The sequence below is a fragment of the Gorilla gorilla genome, chromosome 16 (genome assembly GCF_029281585.2).
Source record: "Gorilla gorilla gorilla isolate KB3781 chromosome 16, NHGRI_mGorGor1-v2.1_pri, whole genome shotgun sequence".
Taxonomy (NCBI): Eukaryota; Metazoa; Chordata; class Mammalia; order Primates; family Hominidae; genus Gorilla; species Gorilla gorilla.
Genome location: NC_073240.2, coordinates 50970997 through 50986824, shown reverse-complemented (window position 1 = coordinate 50986824; position 15828 = coordinate 50970997). Strand labels below are relative to the sequence as shown.

At 40.9% G+C, this 15828-nt stretch overlaps 1 protein-coding gene across 2 annotated transcripts in view; it reads right to left on the bottom strand.

The window, feature by feature from the left end:
• The window catches only part of SLC27A2 (solute carrier family 27 member 2), a 54084-nt gene that overhangs the window by 33141 nt on the left and 5115 nt on the right, over positions 1-15828 (bottom strand). Inside the window, exons 2-3 of one of the 2 annotated variants that reach the window (XM_004056173.5) lie at positions 5466-5675; positions 547-705 (exon numbers count right to left, since the gene is read on the bottom strand). In XM_004056173.5, the coding sequence (XP_004056221.4) occupies positions 547-705; positions 5466-5675 (369 nt within the window). The remainder of the gene's footprint in view (positions 1-546; positions 706-5465; positions 5676-15828) is intronic. The other variant, XM_055362987.2, reaches the window with a different exon arrangement.

Below are 15828 nucleotides of genomic sequence, written 5' to 3'. Positions count from 1 at the left end.
AAGGTCTCACTCTGTCACCCAGGCTGGAGTGCAGTGGTGCAATCACAGCTCACTGCAATCTTGAACTCTCGGACTCAAGCAATTCTTCTACTTCAGCCTCCTGGGTAGCTGGGACTACAGACTTGAGCCACCATGCCTGGCTATATATATATATATATATATATATTTTTTTTTTTTTAGAGATGAGGTTTGCTATGTTGCCCAGGCTGGTCTTGAACTCCTGGCCTCAAGCAATCCTCCTGCCTTGGCCTCCCAAAGTGCTGGGAATACAGGTGTGAGCCATTGCACCCAGCCCTAAAATATTTTAAAGGAGTTTGTCTCTTGATATACTGAACAATTATAGCATTACATTATTAGATAGGCAGGCATGAAAAACAGATTATTTTAGATGCTTGCTTGTAATATGTGATTCAAATTGCCTTATTGTTAATGCAAAATTGAAAACTGTTCCTAGCAGACAGCAACGTAGCCAAATTTTGTATTACTGTTCCTTGTGAGAAAATGTAAATGTGCACTCGCCTCCAACATTTTGTAGAAAAAGCTTACCAGCCACAATACATCCGTGAATGCCAATCAGTAGTGCAGCACTGTGGTAAAAGGGCAGAGTTATATAGATGACATCATCTGCCTTCAATCCGCTTACAAAAGTGAGGCCAGTTCCATACCATATGCGCTGATGAGTGATCATGGCTGCTTTTGGAAGACCTTCGTAAATATACAAGAGAAGGCATGAGTTAACCAAGATTGGGCATTTACGGTGTAGGAGAGAGATCTGGCTTAGGAAGATTCATCATCCTGTATTTTGAGAATTGCACTGGGAAGGGCCATGACCAGTTAGTCCAGGAGTTGACAAATTTTTTCTATAAAGGACCAGAGAGTAAATGTTTTGGGCTTTGTGGGTCATACAATCTCTGTTGCAACAACTGAACTCTGCTATTGTAGTCAAAAGCAGCCATACACATACATAAATGGAGTGTGGCTGTGTTCCAATAAAACTTTATTTACAAAAACAGGTGGGAGGCTGTATTTGGCCCACAAGCCATAGATTGCTAACTCCTGAGTTAGATGGTTATGACAGTAGTAATCTGAAGAGAAACAGAAACAGAGGAATGACTGTCCATTGAATTTCTGCTCTGTGGCTACCACTTTGCAAGACATTTTAAAAATCCATAACAAGTTTATGTATGACATAAACAGAATTATATTCTCCAATCCACAGATGTGAAGGCTGAGAGTCAGAGAGATTTCTTATGTACTAGAGTTATTTTATACAAACAAAGCAAATATGAACATTTGCTTATATGTTCTTGCCTTTTCCATGAAAAAATATGCACACTTGGCCGGGTGCGGTGGCTCACGCCTGTAATCCTAGCACTTTGGGAGGCTGAGGCGGGTGGATCACAAGATCAGGAGATCGAGACCATCCGGGCTAACATGGTGAAACCCCGTCTCTACTAAAAACACAAAAAATTAGCCGGGCGTGGTGGTGGGTGCCTGTAGTCCTAGCTACTCAGGAGGCTGAGGCAGGAGAATGGCATGAACCTGGGAGGCAAAGGTTGCAGTGAGCCGAGATAGCGCCACTGCACTCCAGCCTGGGTGACAGAGCAAGACTCCATCTCAAAAAAAGAGAAATATGCACACTCTTTTGCATGTTTTTTGTCTCTGCTGCTTAACAATGTTTATTGGAGATTTGTTCATGTTTGTACACAGAGATTTCCCTTATTTATTCATTTATTTATTCTCTTTCTCAGCTCCTTCAAGTCCTTTTATAAGTGTATTATAATTTATTTATACTATTTGCTGTTACAAATGATGCTGCAGTGAAGAAGCTCGTCCACATGGCAATTCACACTATGAATGGCACCATATCTTTTGGATAAATTCACTGAAGTGAGATTGTTGTGTCAAAAGATAAAAGTTGGCCAGTCCTGTAATCCCAGCACTTTGGGAGGCTGAGGCAGGAGGATCGCTTGAGCCCAGGAGTTCAGCACCAGTCTGGGCAACATAGTGAGACCCCTCCTCTACAAAAAGTAAAACAAATTAGCTGGGTGTGGCGGTATGCACCTGTAGTCCTAGCTACTTGGGTGGGAGGATCGCCTGAGCCCAGGAGGTTGAGGCTACAGTGAGCCCTGATCCTGCCACTGTACTCCAGCCTGGGCAACAGAATGAGTTTCTGTCTCAAAAAAAGAGTCTTTGTAATTTTGATAGATAACTTCCACATTGCCAGTTATAAGGGCTGTCCCCATTCATTCTCCTATCAGCAATACATGAGTGTGCCTGTTTCCTCCTAGCCTTGTCAATGTGTGCTCTTAAATGTTGGGGCCTTTGCCAGTCTGAAAGGTGAAAAACCGTATCTCAGTGTAGTTTTAGTACATTAGAGTAAATGCGCTTGCACTTTCTTAACCATAATTTATATATGTTTTTTGTAAGATTGTCTTCTGTAAGTGTATGCTTATATTGTTTCCCATGGAAGAACAGTTCAATTGGGGAGGGCATGAAGTCACTGGGAAGGGGACTAAGAGTTTAAGATCTGAGTGGGTAAGCAGACTTCGTGAAGAGGAAGACAGATCTCTGTTGACTCAGATTCTTCAATAGTTGGTGGTACCTTCACCAGATATTGCCCAAATAGCAGCAACTTGTTGTTACAAGGCAGACAAATATGGCTAGCAACTTACCATTATTGTAAACACAATTCAAAATTCATTTTCTTTGACAATGGGCCAGTTTTTTGTTTTATGTATTATTATTATTATTATTTTTGAGATGGGCTTTCACTCTGTTGCCAGGCTGGAGTGTAGTGGTGTTCAAGGCTCACCACAGCCTCAGGTCAAGTGATCCTCCTGTCTCAGCCCCCCAGGTATCTGGGACCACAGGTGTGCACCACCATGCCTGGCTGTTTATTTATATTTTTTGTAGAGACAAGGTCTTGCTTTATTGCCCAGATTGATGTTGAACTCTTGGCTTCAAGTGAGCCTCCATCTTGGCCCCAAAGTGTTGAGATTATAGATATGAGCCATCATGCCTGGCCTCTGAATTTTTTAAAAAGAAATGCTCATCTTTGTTGCCTTGAAGTACTTTCAGAACTTTCCTAAATTAAGATTTTGTATTAATGAATAAATGAGAATATCTGGTAACTATTATATAATTTTGTGCTAATGACTTCCTTCGAGGAACAGGAACATTTATTCTCCAACTGTTTAAACTAATTCTTTTAATTAATGTTTACAAGAGTAACTTAGCAATTTTTTTTTTCTACAGACAGTGTCTTGCTCTGTCACCCAGCATGGGGTGGAGTGGCACGTCACTGTAGCCTCAGACTCCTGGGCTCAAGTGATCCTCCCACCTTAGTCTCCCAAGGAGCTAGGACTACAAGGTGTACCACTATGCCAGCTAATTTTTTAATGTTTTTGTAAAGATGTGGTCTCGCTATGTTGCCCAGCGTGGTCTCAAACTCCTGGGCTCAAGTGATCCTCCTGCCTTGGCCTCCCAAAGTTCTGAGATTGTAGATGTGAGCCACTGTGCTTGGCCTAGCAAATATTTGATTCAGAGAAAATGAAAAAAGTAAAATAAACACCCATCTAATTGTCTTCCAATTAAATATAAATTCTGACTTATGAGATTAAATCAGAGGATGCTCATTCTCTTTTTTCTCCCTAAAAGGGGTTTTCTTTTTTTTTCTTTCTTTCTTTTTTTTTTTTTTAAAGACAGAGTCTCGCTCTGTCGCCCAGGCTGGAGTGCAGTGGCGCAATCTCAGCTCACTGCAAGCTCCGCCTCCCTGGTTCATGCCATTCTCCTGCCTCAGCCTCCTGAGTAGCTGGGACTACAGGTGCCCGCTACCACACCTGGCTAATTTTTTGTACTTTTAGTAGAGATGGGGTTTCACCATGTTAGCCAGCATGGTCTTGATCTCCCGACCTCATGATCTGCCTGCCTCGGCCTCCCAATAAAAGGGGTTTTCTATTTGACTGTGAAAACATGCATTATAACAAAGTTATAAACATTTACAATTTAATTTTACCATTCTATTAAGAAATGATGATAAAAGTCCCATATGTTAAGGGAGTGTCTGCATGCAGCAGAAGCAATTGGTTAATTGTGCCATCTCACCTTTCTGTTGGCCTGGCAATAAAAATTAAAAAAAAAAGATAGACATTATGTTTTGGGCACCAGCTTTAATATGTCATTCCTGGCTTCCTCTCCTTTACTTAAATACTTAGCAAAAGTGACTGTATGAAGTGAAGTCAACAATCAGGTTAAACTCAGGTCCAGGAACTGTGAGCTCAGGTGGGTGCTGAGGGCCTGTCGAGGTGAAGGAGACAGTTCCTGTCAGCTGCAGCTGAGATAAAAGGCTCAAGGAAATTTTATCCTGGTCTATTGATTATTTAATAAGGAGAAGACCTGTATTACCTGCTTAAATTAAATTAAAATTTTAATCAACAGAGGTAAAAGACTCATAGATTCAATTTTCCAATATTAATAATAATAATCGGCATGCTGGGGCTGGCTTCCTGTCCTTCTTTTAAATATATCCCTCAGGCTTCATATTATTACATTTTGGTCTTCCTGGCCTGTAGTAGGCAGACACTAAATATCTATCACACGAATAAACAAGAAGGTACTGGGGTAGAGCTGTCAATTGTATGAGCTGTGGAATCAGCCTGCAAGGTGAATCCTGACAGTTCTAATGCTTACCTTGGGAAGTTCTTAACCTCTCTAAGCATCATTTTCTGAATCTCTAAAATGGAAGTAAAAAGAGTACCGATGTCAAGAATGGGGGCAGAATCTTATCAACAAATGTTGTAAAGCTCCTTGAAGAATGCCTAGTACACATGCTACCCTTAATATTGCTTCTTCCATATAGCATTGTTCCCATAACATTGTTAATTGGCAGTGTTTCTTCTTAGTGGCTCATAATGGTGCAGCTTACAGTTGAAGGCATCCTAGATTTGATGAAATACAGTATTTTAGGTCGTATGCTACAGCCACCCCACATCCACAGCACCAAACAGCTCCAAATCAGTGTTGCATGGGAAGATAACGGTTAAAACATTTATATAAATAGAACCCCCTCATTGTTCACTGGTCTTCTCCTGTGTTCCATTTATAATCAATTTTACAGTCTATATGGACCTGGATGTAATATAATCAAAATACAACAAGCATGAAAAAAAAATTCCAACTACCCATTCAGTGCCAAATCTCATTCATCATCATAACTACTTCTGTAGTTCTTGGTTAACCTCTTTATCTGTTCTATACCAACTGGGGGAAAATATGCATAGCTTGGAGAAACCCAAATGGGATCACATGCTATGAAATAAGATCAGTTCCCACAGGCAAATAACTAAATCTCCTGAAGTATTAGTTACCCAATATGTTTTGCCAAAGAAAGAGATTTGAAAACCTGTGTCAACATTTAACTCCTTCAGATTCATTTTTTTGGAGAATCCCCCCTTTATTTTTACCTGTGGTTCCAGAAGTATAAATGTATAAGGCAGTAGTGGAAAAAGTGACTTCAGACCTCCATGACTCTGGGATAGGTTCAGTTGATACTTCATCCACTTTGTCCAGGAAAGAGTCAATCCCATCTGTGTTAGAAGTTCTGCTCACATAATAGATGGACACATCATCTTTTTTAAGGCTTGGCAGTATCTCTTCGACAGCTGCTTGTAGTTCTTAATTTAATAAGAAAAAATCAAAACAAACGAAATCAGTCTATTAAAGTTATATTAGTGCTTCAACAAGCATCATAATTTTATTTTCAGCACAATTTTTTGCTTAAATGTGTGGGCATGACAAATGATGCTTATTGTTATGCATTTTATATTATTATTATTATTTTAATGGAGATGGGGTCTATGTTGACCAGGCTGGTCTTGAACTCCTGGCCTCAAGCAATTCTCCCATTTTGGCCTCCCAAAGTGTGGGGATTACAGGCGTGAGCCACTGCACCCAGCCCTATTATGCATTTTAAACATAAAATTTACTACATTTGAAAAAAAAGTCACAGGATTCCAATATTTGAGGGAAGGTTGGGTTTTGATGGTTTCACAAGCATAGCAGATGGTTGGCTGAAATCTGTACTTCTTGTGGCAAGTGCAAACCAATAGACATATGGGCAAAACCCAAGAAATATCCGTGTGTAACTGATATATATCTAAATATACTCCAGAAATAAATTTGGCTATTCCTAATATGTGCCACACAGGACTAAAGATGAAAAAAAGAGAAAATTTTAAGGAAGGAGAAGAGAAATGAAAAGAAGGGAGCCATGCTAATTAACAAAGATGATAGAAGCTAACTTTATGTAACAATTTTTTCTTATGCATCAGTAACAAGTAATTTCCTAGGAAGGTTAAACTGATCTGAGAAATAAGCTCTAAATTTCAAAAGCCCATTTTCTAATCTGAGGGAGAAAAAAGGAGTGATTAATTTAGAGCAGTGTTTCCCAACCTGTGGGTCATAATTACAGTAGTGGATTGTTAAAATCATTTAAACTGAGCGATATTTAAAAAAATGAAAAATACTTAAGGAAATAGAAATTTTGAAGCACATCTTAACATAGTAAAAGGTAACAGTTCTACTGACAGTTCTACTGCTTATCTTGAGAAGTTCTTAACCTCTCTAAGCATCATTTTCTGAATCTCTAAAATGGAATAAAAATAGTACTCATCTCAAGAGTGGTAGCAGAATCTTATCAATAAATGTTATAGAGCTCCTTGAAAAACGCCTAGTACACACTACCCTTAATATTGCTTCTTCCAGATAGCAGTATTCCTATAACACTGTTTTAGGAACTATTCCTAATAGATGAACAGGGCTGTTCATTTTTAAAAGTTTTGTTTCAGTTATGCGGGTGTGTGGGTACTGGGTCACGCACAAAAGTATTTCTTACTGGGTTAAGGTCAAAAATGTTAAAGGCACCGATTTAATATGCAAACCACATTTCATGCTTGCTACTTGGATTTTGTGCCTTTAAGCCGTAAAGTGAGACTGCTTTTAAGCCTACTTGTCTTGAATTGTGATAACGGAAGTGAATGTACATATATATATATATATATATATTTTTTTTTTTTTTTTTTTTTTTTTGAGATGGAGTCTTGCTCTGTTGCCCAGGCTGGAGTGCAGTGGCGCGATCTTGGCTCACTGCAACCTCCGCCTCCCGGGTTCATGCCATTCTCCTGCCTCAGCCTCCCGGTAGCTGGGACTACAGGCGCCCGCCACCACGCCCAGTTAATTTTTGTATTTTTAGTAGAGATGGGGGTTTCACAGTGTTAGCCAGGATGGTCTCAATCTCCTGACCTCGGGATCCGCCCGCCTCGGCCTCCCAAAGTGTTGGGTAGGAAGGTGACTAAATGTCCCAGGGTATTACCTTGGGGAGGCTACACCTAATTCATCTGATATGCTTTGTTTTTCAGATGTTTGTGTATGATATCTCCGTGAAGACAAGAAATATCACCGGGATAGATGCATTTACAATTTAAAAAAATATTTTAATCAAAAGACTCATGCACCTGGTAACAATAAATCAAATAGTACAAAAGGGTTTATAATGAAAATAAACAAGTCCTTCCCCAGGCCTTCCTCACAACTAAAGCTAATGCCTAGGGGAAATCACTGTCAATTTTTTATTTATTTTATTTATTTATTTTGAGACAGAGTCTCACTTTGTCACCCAGGCTGGAGTGCAGTGGCGCGATCTCGGCTCACTGCAAGCTCCGCCTCCCTGGTTCACACCATTCTCCTGCCTCAGCCTCCCGAGTAGCTGGGACTACAGGCACCTGCCATCACACCTGGCTAATTTTTTTTTTTTTCGTATTTTTAGTAGAGACGGGGTGTCACTGTGTTAGCCAGGATGGTCTCGATCTCCTGACCTCGTGATCCTCCCGCCTCTGCCTCCCAAAGTGCTGGGATTACAGGCATCAGCCACAGCGCCTGGCCCACCACTGTCAATTTTTTAAAAGCTGTTTCTTCTGGCAATTACCTTTCCATCACCAAAAAATACGCATTTCCTGCTAGTTCTTGGCCTATCAATTTTGATCCCTACTTCCATTTCACCCTGTTCATTTCTGACAGTTATTATCTTCCCTTTACATTGTCTAGGGTAATAGCATTTATATTTATTCTGATACCATTATTCTGTCTTCCCAGCTTTATGGATTTGCTCTAGAAGCTGAAAACCAATAATCAGAATCAACATAATTGTGACTATGAAAATATTCACCATGGAGCCAAGTAAAGTGCTATAATTGTACTTTCTTTCTTGAACAGTTCTCTTTTTTTCTTTTGCCCCAAGAATCTTTATTCCCCTCCTTTACATTTTTTAAAAAAATTTGTCTGGTTGCTCTCTAATCCTTCAGCACTCCAGAAAGGTTACCATAAATATGACTGTTGTAGAAATGGGAGTGGTAGCATCCACTCCTGTGCCACTGCCTTGGCTCATGTCCTCATTATTTCCTACCTAGATTATTGCTATAGCCTCCTGACCAGTGTCCCGCCCTTGAGTCTCTTCCTGCTTCTAATTTATCAGCTTCACTCTCATCCAACTTCTTGTTGCCACCCTGTTTAAGATCCTTCAGGGCTGTTCATTCCTTGTGATAGAATCCACTCTCCTTATTCGGGAGGACCGGAGGTCCCTCCTGGTCCCACTCCTGCTTGCTTTCTGTGTCATCTCCTACTCTCTACCTCTTGCCCTCTTTCCTCTAACCACATTGATCTACGGAAAATCCCTGAAGGTACCTGTATGCTCACGTCTCATTACTTTTGCCCAGGTTGTTTCATGGTCTCTCACCCCCTGGTCACCTGGAAAACTCCTGCTTATCCTTCAAGACTCAGTGTAGGTAGCACTTCTTTTCTGTTATCTTCCCTCCCTCTGCAAAGTTAGCTGCTCCCTTCTACAGCTCCCATAGGAGCCCGTATTTACAATTATCAGGGCACTTATACACAGTATGATAGGGTTCAATTTTTTAATTTTTCTTTAGAGACAGGGTCCTGCTCTGTCTCCCAGGCTGGAGTGCAGTGGCGTGATCATGGCTTACTGCAGCGTCAACCTCCTGGGCTCAAGTGATTTTCCCATTTCAGCCTCTCAAGTAACTGGGACTACAGGAGTACCATGCCCAGCTAACTTTTTGTAGAGATGATGTCCCGCTACGTTGCCCAGGCTGATCTGAAACTTCTGAGCTCAAGTGATCCTCCCACCTCAGCCTTTCAAAGTGCTGGGATTACAGGTGTGAGCCATGCCTGGCGGATGTGGTTTAATTCATTTTCTCCTCTATTAGACAGGGAGATCTTTGAAATTAAGATAATAATCAAACCATCTTTGTACCCCCAGAACTACTAGATAAGTGCTCAATAAATGTTTATAATTGAAAAAAATTTGCACAAAATATATTAGTGTGGAAGAGACAGAGGAATAAGCTAAAGCTGCTTAAAGGATTCAGATCTGGCAGTTGATAAACCTTTAATGAAACATAATGTAAGATGAAATAATTTCTGAGATACAAGTATGCCTTGCTTACAAGTAAGGGCCCACAGAGGCAAATTTTAAAACAACAACTCCTACTGCTAAAGAATTGTGAAATCTCCTTTCTTTCCTCCTGTCATGAGACTCAGGGTCCATAGTCAAACAATCCGTTCATAAGTTACCTGGATCCATTCTCATTCCCTCCATCCCAACATTTATTCAACATCTATTTAAAGAGTGTTCCCTGTGTGCCAGGCAGGTCTCTACATGCTGGATGTGACAGTGAGCAAAACACTCTCCCTGTTTTCATAGAGCCCAGGTCTAATAGAGGAGAAACAAACAAACAAAAATCAAAATAAATTGCCACAGGTGTCACAACAGGGGAAGGAGAAGGTATTTGGGGAGCAGGTGGTGGTGGGGGGCAGAAAGACGACCTAGAAGAAGTGCCCTGTAAACTGAGACCTGAAAGATGAACAGATGGTGGAGATGAAGATCAGCTGGGACTGACTAAGCCTGAGTCTGGGCAGTGGAACGGCTTATGCAAAGGCCCAGAGCCATCGCAGCCTGGGGCCTGAGTAACTAAAAGAGGTTAAAGCTGACTGGAATGTAGAGTGGGAGGGGAATAAGGTTGGGAGAAGAGGTAGGGAGACCAGCTGTTAGATGATGCTTGTCTACACTGTGTAGGCAGCAGTGTGGGTAGAGAGAAGTGAATGTACTTAAGAGATATCTGGTAGGTAGAGTAGACAGGACTTAGCAACAGTCTTTTTTTTCTTATTTTTCACCTCCAAGTAATCATCTTAATGAGGGGAAAATGGTAGGTCAAAAGGGACTTTAAGTTTTTCTGTACTTCTTTTTTTTTTTTTTTTTTTAAAGAAAAATGTACTTACAGCTAGCCTGGGCAACATGGCAAAACACCTCTACAAAAAAAAACACACACAAAAAAATATTAGCTGGATGTGGTGGCGCACACCTGTAGTCCCAGCTACTCTGGAGGATGAGGTGGGAGGATCACCTGAGCCTGGGAGGTCAATGCTGCAATGAGCCATGATTATGCCACTGCACTCCAGCCTGGGCAACAGAGTGAGACCCTGTCTCAAAAAAAAATTAAAAAAAAAAGAAAAATGTACTCAGATATTAGTATGAAAAATTAATAATAAAAGGAAATGTAATTAAGCTGGTGTCATGCTTGATCACAGTCCAAGCAACTTCACCTCATGTGTACTTCATTCATGTTCCCAGCTGGCCCTCTGCAGGCATGTAGTTTGTGATTCCTGACCTTTTATGCAAGTCATCTAATCTGAAGGGAGGGCCATTGCCCCTGCCCTACACCATCTCCTTCCATCTCCTCTAGGCTGTTGGTGTAGATTTGTTATTTGGGCAGACTTGAGTTTCCAGTGGCTTGCCAACCATATCTGGACACACTATGGAAGCCTTTCTTCCCTTAAAGATGTAGAAAGAAAAAAGAAATTTGAAAGGAAATTCTGGATGTGAATCTACCTGTCAACTATCTAGTTGATATTTAATGTCTTTTATTTTCTTGAGTCTTTTGTAGATATGTTTGGGCCTACATATTTTCTTTTTTCTTTCTTTTTTTTTTTTTTGAGATGGAGTCTCACTCTGTCACCCAGGCTGGAGTGCAACGGTGTGATCTCAACTCACTGCAATCTCTGCCTCCTGGGTTCAAGCGGCTCTCCTGCCTCAGCCTCCCGAGTAGCTGGGATTACAGGCGGCTGTCACCATGCCCAGCTAATGTTTGTATTTTTAGTAGAGATGGGGTTTCACCAATTTGGCCAGGCTGGTCTTGAACTCCCAACCTCAAGTGATCCACCCACCTTGGCCTCCCAAAGTGTTGGGATTACAGGCATGAGCCACTGCCTGGTTGGCCTACATATTTTCTAATGTAAGCATAAAATATCTATCTACCTATCTTTTATAATTTTTATTGTAAAGTCTGCTCATCTATCAACCAGAACATATAAGCTCCTATAATTCTATTTGTCAAGGTTGGGTTCTCTGAGACTCCGAGATGTGCATGCAGGAGTGCTCTTGGGAATGGGACCTGTGAGGCTGCAAGGGAAGCAGACTGGATAGAGGGAGACATTGAACTGTAATGCAGTCACAACAGAAGCCTCCCTCAGCAGATCCTCTAATCCTAAGGGGACTCTGGACCTGGGATGCCCTTCAGAGTTACCTCCCAAATTAAGGGAGGTAGGCTGTGCCTTCACACCTGCCCATTGACCAGTCCAATGGACTCAGGCTGGGGTGGTGGTGCTTAACCTTGGGCAAAGTGTCTCTCTTCAACCAAGGAGAAGTCCTGGGAGAGGTCTCAGCTGAGAGCTCCCAGCAGCTGAAGAGTGAGTCCGTCAGTCCTAAAGCGGGGATCTGGGTGGCACATCACAGCATGCACCCACCTCTCTCTTTACTAATAACAAACATTTAAAATTTTCATTTGCATGGAACTGTTGGTATAGTTTTACATACATCACTTCACATAATTTTCATAACAACCCTGTGATATAGATACCAGTAATCTTATTTCTACAAATGAGAAGAGGCTCACCAAGTCAGTGTATGGAGGGTCACATGCAAAATGAAAAGAATCATTCTGGGCTTCTGAGGTTCCCACCTCCTTGTATGAGCCATTCAGATTAAGTTCTAGCAAAGTGCCTTATTTCTTGGAAGAGGCTGGCTGCTTGGCCTTCTGCTCAGTGCTTGTTCAATCATGTGGATCTGCATTTAATGAGTAACATGGATGATCTTTTCTTGAAGAGCAAAACCTCAAGCTTTATTAAAAGTTTGAGTATGAGAAAGAGTAGTCACAGAAAGTTGCCTGAAGGGTGTAGAGCAGCTCCATCAGTCAGTTCTTCATCAGTCTAGTTTTAAGTTGTAGACTGAAATAAACCCACAGAGAAAGAGCACACACTTGGGTGTTGAAAAATCAAGTGATTACAATACTATTCCCCCATCCCCTCAAAGTCTGTTCAAAGAAAATTTTAAAAAATTAAGGTAGCATGTTAAGTCTGCCCCTGCCTTTTTTTTTTTTTAAGGAAAAAGGAAGAATTTTCTGAATAAACAAGTCCATTGCTAGAAGGTAGAGAGATTGGGTAGGTGGTGAGCTGAATCAATCTTCATTACTAAGGTGTGAGGTGCTCAGGCTAAACCTGCAGGTTTCCAATAGGAAAACATTCAGTCTAGTAGCTTGTTCTGCTACTAGACTGCCTCAGTGAATGAGTAACTGACTGGATTAAACAAAACACCCCAGAAATATTTACCAAGAAGGTAAGGTCCAAAAGGAAGGTAGTGAAAGGAAATGTACTCTGATCATGAAATGGTTGGTTGATGAGCAAGTCAAGCTTGAAGATTTATCTCTTTTCTTCATTCAGAAAAGCAACTGAAATGCAAACTGGTGCTATTAATAACATAGTCCTTGAAGACAACCTAAAAATAGTTCCTAAAATGCCATTTGTAACTGTAATTTTGCATCTCAATCATTGGCAGTTTGGAATGACAGTATTTTGTACAGCAAGATGATGCACATTATAATACTATATATAGAGAGAGACAGACATGCATGTGCTCCTCCTTCTCTCCCACACAAATCACCCGGAGGTCATAAAAATTGTTAAGTTCCACCAGGAGTAAGCAAAAATTTAACAAGGAAATACATACTCATTTTACATTTAGGTAATTAAGTAGTAATCTCCTTGATGTTAATTTTTATTTCTCCAAGTTAAAGTTCTTGCTTATATGAACTCTTGCTTTCTAAATAGCCCTGGAATCAAAGGTAATTCCTTATCATGAGTTACCAGGTCACACAAGGCCTTACATAATTGTTAGCATTTGATATCTGTAAGCAACCATGTCATCTTTCTACCAATGATCTACTTCCCTTTTCTCAGAGGCTGTGGGAAGGTCCTTTTCAAATACTAGCACCTATTATATAGAATAATCTGAACTCTATCCTTCTCTTTCAGATTCAATAACAACACCTGATTCAGAGTTTGTTTTCACCTCTTCAGTCCCTGTTTCTGAAGAAAATAAAGTGCATTCCCATATATGCCGGCAAAGTGCTAGTTTTGTTCTTGGATGGAGATGTACAATCACCTACTTTGCAAGCTTTAGTTAAGAGCAGGGAGAGAAGAAAAATTTTAGAGAATATCTTTAAGCTCTCTTTCCTTGGGCTACTAGGCTGGGAATCCCAGCCCTTGGATATATTAATCATTTGGTGTCTGGGTTTCTGTCCTTGTACAGGGTCCTCCACCACCCTACTCACAGGTCCTTTCCAGCCCATCCTGTGCTCACCACCTGCTTACTTGCTGCACTGAGACCCAAGGAGAGCACGCTGTCCTACCGTGTACTGCCAGAGAGCTAGACAGAGTCATTGATTAGGAGGACCTTTGAGAGGTAAGTAAGCCTGTGGTAGGGTAAGGCCGGGCCTGGGGTAGATTGAGTTTAAATGGATTTTTTCACATCTGATTTTGTTACATCATTTTTCAGGCCCTCATGCCCAACCCAGTGGTCCTTAAGCTTCAGGAGAGAAAGCCTGTCACAATCAACCAGAATAATGGAACCCATTAATTCAACAGACATTATCTATCCATTATGTACGTATGTATGTATGTATGTTTGTATGCATCTATCTATCTATCTATCTATCTATCTATCTATCTATCTATCTATCTATCTATCTACCTATCTAGACAGTCTCACTCTGTCACCCCGGCTGGAATGCAGTAGTGTGATCTTGGCTCACTGCAACCTCCACCTCCCAGGTTCAAGTGATTCTTGTGCCTCAGCCTCCGGAGTAGCTGGGATTACAGGTGCCCGCCACCATGCCCGACTAATTTTTGTATTTTTAATAGAGACAGGGTTTCACCATGTTGGCCAGGCTGGTCTCCAACTCCTGACCTCAGGTGATCTGCCCATCTTGGCCTCCCAAAGTGTTGGGATTACAGGCATGAGCCACCGTGCCCTGCCCAACAGACATTTATTGACTGCCTGCCTACTACGTGCTAGACATTACTAGGGAATTATTCAAAGATATATGAGAGAATTCTAAGCCTTTGAGACAAAGTGCATTGAAACAACTCATTTAAGTTACTCCTTGGGCAGTCCAAAGAGTTGGGAAGAGTGTAGATTAGATTATTTCTGTGCCTTGATTCTGGACTAAAGTTGGCATTAGAAAATTAAATATTTCCTTCTGTGGAAGTGAGGCCACTGCTGTTGGCCATTCTTTGGACTCTCTGAGTCCCTATTTTTTCCATTTCCTGTCCCTTCAGGAAACAGCTTAAAAAAATGACTATTATTAAGTCCAGACTGCCATTGTTCTTACATCGCAATATCCTTTAATGAAGCATCTCACTGTTTTAAGCACCTGATCAGAACTGCCTCTGGTGCTCCTTTTGCCTGGAATGCCCCCTCCCCCACTGCATTTGTTCAGCTCAATAGTCAGTGCCCCAAAAAGCCTTCTCTTGACCTCTGCTTGTTTTCCTGCAGCACTTGTAGCTCTCCCAGCACACTGAGCACATTCTACTGGGTGTCACAATCATTTGTGCATGCGGTTTAGTTCTTTTACTGGACTGTAAGATCCTTGAACTAACTCATCTTATTTCTCCATCCCATCATGGCACAGAGAAAACTAGCTTGTACCTTGTTGGGACTCTCTCTCCTTTTTTTTTTTTTTGGTGGCCTCTCCTCCCTCTAAATGTTTATTGCTTTGAAAACCAAATTGTTGTACCATCAGTTTTTCTCAATCTAATCTCAAAAGTTTGGATGACAAGGATTATCCTTGGTCCCAACACTTGTTTTGTAATGAAGTTCTTCAGTCTTACAGCTTTTAATGATGCAATATTTTTGAAAGCTATTGTAAGCATTTTTCCTTTATCACATTGTTTAAAGGTGGTCAAATTTTGTTTTCTGCAACCTTGCAAAACCAGGTCAAAGGTAATCTGGAACGTTTTATAACTTACCTAGGACTCAGTTTTCCAACAGAGAGTATCTTTAACTGTTACTAAAGCCTTGCATAAGAGTAGTGCCTACACTGTGGGAGCCTCGCATGGCTGTGTTGAATTAGGCAGTGTATACCCTGCCAGTGAGCTGATGAAGGGACCTTCAGGAGACCTGGGTTATCTACCCAGTGGAAGAGCTAGTTTATTGATGGTCTTGATGCTAGGATAAATGGAAATGGAACAAATGTACTATTTCAGGCCTCTTTTGTAGATTTTTATAAAATATCCCATATTGTGTGAAATAAAATATGTTTTACTGTTTTACCCATATTCTGTATTTGGAAAGTTGGGTGAAAAACTACTGGCCCAGCCATGTGGCTTTTATTAGTTACAACATTGATACAGGTTCTTATCCTT